Source organism: Arachis stenosperma, chromosome 4 (assembly GCF_014773155.1).
Source record: "Arachis stenosperma cultivar V10309 chromosome 4, arast.V10309.gnm1.PFL2, whole genome shotgun sequence".
NCBI lineage: Eukaryota > Viridiplantae > Streptophyta > Magnoliopsida > Fabales > Fabaceae > Arachis > Arachis stenosperma.
The window spans coordinates 18,572,941-18,582,913 of record NC_080380.1 but is presented as its reverse complement, the minus strand read 5'-3'; the positions used below and the strand labels follow the sequence as shown (position 1 = coordinate 18,582,913).

Genomic DNA, 9,973 nt, shown 5'->3' with positions numbered 1-9,973 from the left:
AAAAAGAACCAGCCGAGTTCCAGCTCCACAAATAAATAGCGTCTACAGCTCTGCTGAACTCCCATCCTTTGCCGACGTTGATCCAAGGGCTGACATCCTCAAAAGACCAACTCCGACAGAGGATTTGGAGAAGATTTATCTTAATGATAACCCAAACAAATTCACTTACGTGGGAACCGCGCTAAGCCCGGAGGAAAAGGCATTATTTCATAAATTTTTACAACAACATGCTGATCTATTCGCATGGACACCGGCCAGCATGCCCAGGATTAGTCCATCAATTATTTCTCACAAGTTGGCCTTGGATCCCTCTTTCCAACATATAGCACAGAAGAAGCGAAACCTCAGGATCGAGAAGAAGCATGCCTCTTTGGAGGAAACCAAAAAACTGATCGTTGCTGGTTTCATTCAGGAGATCTGATTTACGGCATAGTTGGCAAATGTCGTCATGGTAAAAAAACACAACGGTAAATGGTGCATGTGTTTTGATTTCACCGATCTCAACAAAGCATACCCAAAAGATGCTTATCCTTTACCATCTATTGATTGTTTAGTAGATAATGCTTCAAGTTACCAAACATTAAGCTTTATGGATGTATATTATGGCTATAACCAGATCCTAATGCATCCATCCGATCAATATAAAACTTATTCTATCATTGAATATGGAAATTACTGTTATAAGGTTATGCCATTTGGACTTAAGAATGTAGGGGCAACATACCAATGCCTTATGGATAAGGTATTTGCATATCAAATCGGCAGGAACCTATAAGTTTATGTTGATGACATGGTGGCAAAAACAAAGCTCGCAAAAACCACTTGGACAAGCTCTTAGAAATCTTCAATCAAATACGACAGTACAACATGTGACTTAACCTAGAGAAATGTGCCTTCGGGGTGCAAGGAGGAAAATTCCTCGGGTTCATGCTAAATAACCGAGGAATCGAAGCAAATTCTGAAAATTGCCGAGCTGTACTGGAGATAACAGGCCCACAAACAGTCAAAGAAGTCCAACAATTAACAAGGAGACTTGCTGCACTATCTAGATTTCTGCCTTGTTTAGCATCTAAATCTTTCTGCTTTTTCCAAACACTAAAAAAGAAAAAGAACTTTAATTGGACTGACGAGTATGAAGATGCTTTCACTAACATAAAGACCACTCTCTCAAAACCTCCTATTTTACAAAAACCCCTTCAAGGAGAAGCACTTTATCTATATTTATCTGTCACTGACTCGACAATAAGCTCTGTTTTACAGAAGAAACAAGCAACAACAGCTGATTTATTTCATCAGCAAGCCTTTACAAAATGCCGAACTTCGTTACCCTAACATCGAAAAGCTCGCCCTGGGTTTAGTCTTCTCAGCTCATCGTCTCCGACCTTATTTTCAGAGCCACGTCATTCATGTGCAGACTGATCATCCCTTGAGACAAATACTATAAAAACCTGAATAAGTAGGGCGATTGGTAAAATGGTCAGTTTAACTCTCTGAGTTTGATATCCAATACCAAAGTCGAAGCTCAATCAAGCCTCAGTACTTTGCAGATTTCGTAGCAGAGTTCACCATCCCAAGCACGATGACGAACACTCCACAGTGAATCTTATATGTTGATGGAGCGTCAAACCCTTAAGGGTGTGGCGCCGGAGTTTTACTTGAAAATGGCAATGGTTTTGTTCTAGAACAATCCTTATATTTTTCTTTTAAGGCAAACAACAATCAGACAGAATATGAAGCCCTAATTGCCGTCATAACTCAGCCATAACGTTACATATCATTTCAACATCATTGGCTATATATGCCATCTGTTTGAATACGACATTATTGCTCTTCAAAAACAATAACGGTAAAAAATATAACTGTTGATGACCAATTCTGCTATAAAAGTAAGACATCATACCCTCAAGAGGACATTGAATACATAATACTAACTTAAGTATTGGAGTACCTTTTGCAGGTACACTCCACTCTTTGTTTGTTCTCCCACAATGTGATATGCTTTTGGACGAGGAGCTCGGTCCTTTTAGCTTATAGCTCAGTGTTGAGGGCAATAGGTTGGTATCGTTTGTTAGAAACTGACTTCTCTCCAGGTTATTCAGCCCAGAACAGGTTAGTATTCAACTTTTTTTCTTTAAAATACTCTTTCATTGTATACAATATAAAAAAATGTTATTTCTACAATTTCAACCCAAAGTTTTTTAGTTAAACTATATAAACCACTTGCTATCTCAACTAATTTAATTTTTGTTGTTTTTACACATTTAACAAATAAAATAGTAAATTAATAGGCATGATAATATCTATTAATATACTAGTTCAAAAAAGGATTGGATGACTTTAATTTGATATCTTTCACATTAGTTTCACTAAGAAACTTTTTACAAAATAATTTTAAAATAATTATTATGAAGAGACGAATCGCTACCAAAAAAAGTTTTTGGAATAATGGCCAATAATAACGAGCAACAACAAAATCATTCTATTTGGTCACAAAATTAGTCGTTATATAAAAGTTTAACAATCGAACTAGCTACTAAAACTAAAGTTATTCTATTTGGTCTCTATTACGGACCATCACAAGTCTAGCCCATCTAGCCAACGGGTCGGGACACCACCCCTGACCCCGCCCCAAACTATTCCCCACAAGGGAAATCCAACGGGTCGGTTACTGGTACCCGACCCGGGTGACGTCCGACTTTCGCCATCGACACTACCCAGCGCACCATGTCTAGCAAACCGATCGGGTCGGCCTCGTCGGGGCAACGTCCGAAGCACTGACCCAATGTCCGAAACGACCTGATGCTCCCACGTGGACGGGGACAGCTCACAAGCACCCCGGCCAATGGGCTAGGTCATCTTCAGACCCGCCCAGCACAGTATATAAGAGGAGAGGTCAGCACTCCTCCCAAGGTACACATCATTTTACCTAATTGAGTTGCCAACTCGTACGGACACTGACTTGATCGTTGGAGTGTCCTTGCAGGTGGCCACCCCCCTCCCGTCACACCACCTCCTGCGTCTCCAACTCACACCTTGGTCTTTCCTCCATATCAGCTCAGGGTCTCAGCCACTCACCTTCTCATTACTACCCAACCCGTCGAGTACCCGAGATCGCCAGGTACCGAACATTGGCGCCGTCTGTGGGGACATTGTAGACATGGAGCGACTTTCCATGTCGGAGGAGCTTCTCTTAGGAGGAGGGACTCGCCTCGCCTGAGTAGGGCGAGTTCGACGGCTCGTACCGCTAAACACCCAAGGTCCTCCGTTTAGCCTAAGCAACAGATTTACAATAAACCCCCCGAAAGGTGTCCCTTCGGGGGGACAGGAGCCGATAGCGCCATGATCATACAGAAACTCATACACATAGTACAAAACCTAGAACAGGATCTGGCAGCGAGGAGCCGATCCCACAGAGACGTCAGCCACTCCTGCGGCGACGCCAGCCGATCTCGCACCCGCACCCGCTTTCCTTCCCGAAGACTAGAGAGCCGAGAAAGGAGATCAACAAAGCTCGATGAGGCACACACACAGGCGATCTCTCGACCTCACCAAGGCAGGTCCGAGGCCCGCGGGGAATCCCAAAGAGGGAAAGCCAAGATACAACAAGAACCATTAATCATGGGGCCACCCCTTTCCACCGCTCGATCCTCAAGGTCCGGCTTCCGAAAAATTTTTACAAGCCAACAGACATGAGGTACGACGGGACCAAGGATCCCCAGGAGCACCTCATAGCTTTCGAAGCAAGAATGAACTTGGAAGGAGTAGGCGACGCGGTCAGATGCCGAGCATTCCCTATAACGCTGGCCGGCCCAGCGATTCGATGGTTCAACGCCCTCCCACAAGGGTCCATTACGACTTTCGCGGACATCTCCCAAAGCTTTCTGGCTCGGTTCACAACACGCATAGCCAAGGCAAAACACCTGATTAACTTGCTAGGGGTCACCCAGAAACCCGGGGAACTGACCAGAAAGTTTCTGGACAGGTTGAACAACGAATGCTTGGAAATTGACGACCTCACGGACTCAGTCGCTAGTCTTTGCCTAACAAATGGCCTGCTAAATGAGGACTTTAAGAAGCATCTCACAACTAAGCCTGTGTGGACTATGCAGGAGATTTAAAGCGTGGCCAAGGTATACATCAATGATGAGGATGTAAGTCACATTGTAGCAGCAAATAAGCGGCAGCTCCCTAACCCTTCAGCTCGGCAGGTCACCCAGGTCGATAGATACATGGAGGCCCCCAGGGACGGAACCCCAGCCAAACAGCACAAACAACCTCCACGGGTGGGAAGGTTCACAAACTACACGCCACTCACGGCACCCACAGTGGAAGTTTACCAGCAAATTGCGGACAACGGAATCCTATCCAGACCTAGGCCGTTGAAAGAGAGAATGGGAGGCAACAAAAGCCTCTACTGTGACTATCACAAGGGTTTCGGGCACAAGACCCAAGACTGTTTCGACCTCAAAGATGCCTTAGAACAGGTCATCCGGGAAGGAAAGTTGAATGAGTTCTCCCGAATTATCTGAGATCCAAGAAGACAAGAACAGGAGCGCTCAGAAGAAGATCGAAGCAAGACCGTCAAAGCGAGACAAGAAACCATAGGGGCCACTGACAATCCCCAACTTTTGTGGTTAACGTCATGGTCGGACACGATACCCCCCCAATCTAAGTCAGCAGCAAAGAAGGATACCCGGATTCTCTCTATTTCGACGGGAGGTCCCGCCACCCCAAACGGAGGACCTCCCATGATATCCTTCGGCCCAGAAGACCAGTGGTTTCATGACCTCCCTGAGAACCCTCCCATCGTGATCACGGTAATGGTTGGAACTGGGATTGTCAGGCAAATTCTCGTCGATACTGGAGCTGACTCCAACATCCTATTCAGGAACGTGTTTGACGCCATGGGACTCAGGGAGTCCGACCTTAAGACTCACCAACACGTTGTCATGGGGCTAGGCGACAACTACATAAAGTCAGACAGGACGATCTCACTCCCAATCTGCCTTGGAGCTGGTGACGCTAGAAGGTCGGTAATGGCGGACTTCGTAGTCCTCAGAGACTCTACGGCCTACAACATCATTTTAGGAAGAAAAACCATCAACGAATTTTCAGCTGTGATATGCACCAAATTCCTAACAATGAAGTTCATGACAGACAAAGGAACGGTCGGCTTCGTTAGAGGAGACTTGGAAGCGGCGGTTGGTGCGGAATTTCTAACCACAAACTAACCGGCAAGTGCACCGGGTCGTACCAAGTAATACCTCAGGTGAGTGAGGATCGATCCCACGAGGATTCATGGATCAAGCAACAATAATTGAGTGATTAGCTTAGTCAGACAAACAGAAAATAGTGTTTGAGTGTTCAAAAATATTAAACAGTAATCTAGAGAATCATAAAGCAAGCAGTAAATTGAGGTGAAAACAATATGAAGAAGCTAGTTAAGGCTTCAGAGTTATCTATTTTCCGGATTGACTTTTCTTATTAATTTATTTTAACCATGCAAGATTTAATTCATGGCAAACTATATGTGACTAGACCCTAATTCCTTAGACCTTTCTAGTATCCTCAAAAATTCATCAACTGCCAATTCTTTGGTCAATTAATTCCAATTAGGGCGTGAAGTTCAATTCTAGTTATTATGCCACAAAAATCCTAATTATCCAAATATAAGAGGATTATATGTCACGTATCTCGTTAAGTCCAGATAATTAGAATTTAGAAGAATATATTTTCAAGCTGTTGTTCAAGTAAAGAGTTTTCCAAGTTATACAAGAACTCAATTAGAAAGAAGGTCATACTTTCGTTCCATCCAAATTCATAAGATAGAGAATAAAAACAATTATTGAAATATAAATCAAAACATAAATTAAAATAGAAAAATAATAGTATCAATCCATACAATAGACAGAGCTCCTAACCTTAATAGCAGAGGTTTAATTGCTCATGGTTCAGAGAGAAAATAAGGATTCAGGTAAACTGTAAAAGTGCGGAATGTGGTGGAATCGAATCCCCACCTTTGGAATAGAATAATATTATCTTTTATATCTAATCCTAATTAATTTAAAATCTAATTTCTAAAATTGAAATAATATATTTTCCTAATTTAAAATTTAAATTTAAATTAAAATTAATTAAATCTTCTGCGCCTTGTAACGTGGGGATCACTTGGCTTCACTGGATCCGTGCCTAACTTGGCAGAGAGCTGTGCCTTACTTGAGTGCCAAAATGGGGCCCAGAAATCACCTCCAGTGTTTTCTGTGTTTTCTGCACGTGGCGCATGTCATGCGTACACGTCAGATATGTGCACGCGTCGCTGCACAAATCTCTAAATCATGCGCACGCGTCAGGTACGCGCACGTCGCTCCTCGCTGATCATCTCCTTTAATTCTTGTGTTCCTTCCATTTGTGCAAGCTTCCTCTCTATCAAATTCAGCCGAATACTACCTAAATTAAACAAAATTTCACGAGACTCAAAGTAGCATCCATAGTGGCTAAAAGATAATTAATTCTTGATTAAACTCAACAATTTAAATGCAAATTCATTAGGAAAAGATAAGAAAGATGCTTACGCATCAGCGGTCGCATGCGATAAGGCCAGTCTCTCCCTAAGGAAGGAATCCAAGAAGGCGGCCGGCGTGTTCTTGGCCGATCTAGATGTAAGGATGGAAGACAAGCCAAGGCCAGAGCCAGAAGGGGACATGGAAAAGTTCCAGATAGGGAAGTCGGCAGGACAGTTTACCTTCGTAAACAAAAATTTGCCCCATGAACTCAAAGGCCCCCTTATGGAAGTTATAAGGGCAAATGGCGACCTCTTCGCATGGACGCCATCAGACATGCCGGGCTTGGATCCCGAGGTCATATCCTACCGACTAGCCGTCAAACCAGACGCAAAACCAGTAGCACAACGGCGAACAAAAATGTTCCAAGAAAGGGCCAATGAGGTCGCCAAACAAACAGCTGGGCTAATTGAAGCAGGGTTCATCAGAGAGCTTGAATACTCGACATGGCTATCCAATGTCGTCCTAGTAAAAAAAGCTAGTGGAAAATGGAGAGTGTGTGTCGACTACTCTGACTTGAACAAGGCATGTCCCAAAGACTCTTTTTCCCTCCCCAACATCGACGCTCTGGTAGACTCGGCAGCAGGATATCATTTTCTCAGCTTTATGGATGCATACTCCGGCTATAATCAGATCCCGATGCACCGACCTGATCAGGAAAAGACAGCGTTCATAACACCAGGAGGCACTTATTGCTACAAAGTAATGTCATTTGGATTAAAGAACGTAGGGGCCACCTACCAAAGACTGATGAGCAAGGTTTTCCATGACCTCATCGACAAGATGGTAGAGGTCTACGTCGACGACATCCTAGTAAAAAGGACAAAACCAAGCAGCCTTATGGACGACCTCCAAAATGTCTTCAAAGCACTAAGGAAATTCAACATGAGGCTCAATCCACTCAAGTGTGCGTTTGCCATGGAGGCCGGGAAAGTTCTAGGATTCATGATAACGCAAAGGGGGAAGAGGCTAACCCAGACAAGTGTGAAGCCATCCTCAAAATGACAAGTCCAGGATGCGTCAAAGACGTGCAGTGACTAACCGGGAAGCTCACGGCTCTATCCCGATTTCTCAAAGTCTCGGGTGAGAAGGTCCTCCTATTTTTTAACCTAATAAAGAAATGAATCACTTTCGAATGGACCCCAGCATGCAAAGAAGCATTCAACCATTTCAAAAAGGTACTCTCAGAACCACCCGTGCTCAACAAACCCAAAGAAGGATAACCCCTCTACCTGTACCTAGCGGTGACCACACAGGCCATGGCGGTAGTCCTTGTCTGAGAAGAAGACAAGACTCAGAGCCCAGTATACTTCATCAGCAAAGTGCTCCAAGGAGCAGAGTTAAAATATACCAAGCTAGAAAAATTGGCCTATGCCTTATTAACCTTGTCGAGAAGGCTCAAACAATACTTCCAAGGGCATAAGATCATCCTAAGAACTGACCAGGTGATTCGGCGAGTCCTCCAGAAACCCAACCTCGCGGGGAGAATGATGGCATGAGCAGTAGAACTATCCCAATATGACTTGCAGTACGAGCCCAGACAGGCAATCAAAGCCCAGGCAATGGCAGATTTCTTGGTAGAAGTGGCAGGAGAAGCGCCCGAGATACCGAACACACGGTGGAAGCTCCACGTTGACAGAGCATCTAACCAAACATTCGGAGGGGCCGAGATCATCCTCGAGAGCTTGGCAGGGGTAGCTTATGAGTAGTCAATCAGGTTCGATTTTCCAGTCTAAAACAACCAAGTAGAATATGAGGCACTAATAGGAGGGCTAATCCTTGCTAAAGAAGTTGGAGCATCGAGAATAGAAGTTAGCAGGGCAACTACCAGGCCAGGGACAAACTACTGCAAAAGTATCTAGAAAGGGTAAAAGAATTATGCAAGAGCTTCGAGAAAGTCGTAGTCCAGCATATCTTCAGGGAAAGGAACGCCCGAGCAGATCTTCTCTCCAAGCTAGCAAGCACCAAACCTGAAACAGGAAATAGATCTCTATTCCAAGGGCTGGCAATGAAACCAACAGTCATCCTATGTGCAACCCAGACCCCAAGCCCCCCTCTTGGATAGACCCCATCTTCCGATACCTGGAACACGACGAAATGCCCCCAGACAAAAAAGAAGCACAAGCAACCAGGAGGGAAGCTCCCAAGTATGTGAACATACAAGGGCAGTTGTACAAATGAGGGCTCCACCAACCCTTGCTCAAGTGCCTACGCCCCGACCAAATGGACTACGTCTTGAGCGAAGTCCATGAGAGGTGTTGTGGTCACCATATCGGAGGAAGGTCATTGACAAGGAAGATTATCCGAGCAAGATATTACTGGCCCACAATGATGTCGAACTCCTAAGAGTTTGTCAAGAAATGCAAAAAATGCCAAGAAAACACTAACTTCCACAAAACTCCACCTAAAGAACTCAGCCTGATGATGGCGCCCCGACCTTTCACCCAGTGGGGAGTCGACCTCTTGGGACCATTCCCACCTGGGCCAGGACAAGTAAAATACTTGATAGTAGCCATAGATTACTACACCAAATGGGTAGAAGCAGAATCACTAGCAAGCATATCTTTAGCAAATTACCAGAAATTCATGTGGAGGCAAGTAGTCATAAGATTTGGAATCCCAGAATCCGTCATATCGGATAATGGGACACAATTCACCGATAAAAAATTCAAGGAATTCCTTTCAGGATTATGAATAAAGCAAAAGTTCTCTTCGGTCGAACACTGATGCACCACTATTTCGTGGTACATCTTGTGCTCTTAATTGAGTGGATTTTTATCCACTATTCTCACACTTATTCATAGAAATCGCATGTTTTACATTTTCCTTCCTGATTTTGTGCTATGATCAGAAACATGTTTCTTTAGTCTTAATTTAGCTAATTTTAATCATTTCTTATTACCATTCGATGCCTTGATATGTGTGTTAAGTGTTTTCAGAGATTACAGGACAAGAATGGCTTAGAGGATGGAAAGGAAGCATGCAAAAGTGGAAGGAATACAAGAAACGGAAGGAACTGCAAAGCTGTCAGCCCTGACCTCTTTACACTCAATCGACCATAACTTGAGCTACAGAGGTCCAAATGAGACGATTTTAGTTGCGTTGGAAAGATAACATCTGGGGCTTCGCTACGATATATAGTTTTCCATAGTTTCCTTGCTGTTAGGCAACACACACGCGTGAAGCACGCGTACGCGTGGATTGTTCTGTAGACAAGTGACGCATATGCGTGGGTGACGCGTATGCGTGATAGAGCCACGTGCTGGACGTATCAGAAATCGCTGGAGGCAATTTCTGGACTGTTTTTGATCCCCTTTTTGGCCCAAAAAACACAGATTAGAGGCTGCAAAGTGGGGAAATCATTCAGATTAACAACTCATTATTCACAATTTTAGGTTTTAGATGTAGTTTCT

At 44.0% G+C, this 9,973-nt stretch overlaps 1 protein-coding gene across 1 annotated transcript; it reads left to right on the top strand.

The window, feature by feature from the left end:
- The first annotated feature begins 3,689 nt into the window (after nt 1–3,689).
- On the top strand, nt 3,690–4,118 carry LOC130974726 (uncharacterized). Its single transcript, XM_057899582.1, has one exon. It carries the CDS (start codon nt 3,690–3,692, stop codon nt 4,116–4,118), a length of 429 nt encoding a protein of 142 aa, XP_057755565.1.
- Nucleotides 4,119–9,973: the final 5,855 nt, after the last annotated feature.

What these genes read in the sequence shown, in the direction of transcription:
- LOC130974726 (XM_057899582.1), top strand. Translation starts at nt 3,690, where the DNA reads ATGAGGTACGACGGGACCAAGGATCCCCAGGAGCACCTCATAGCTTTC.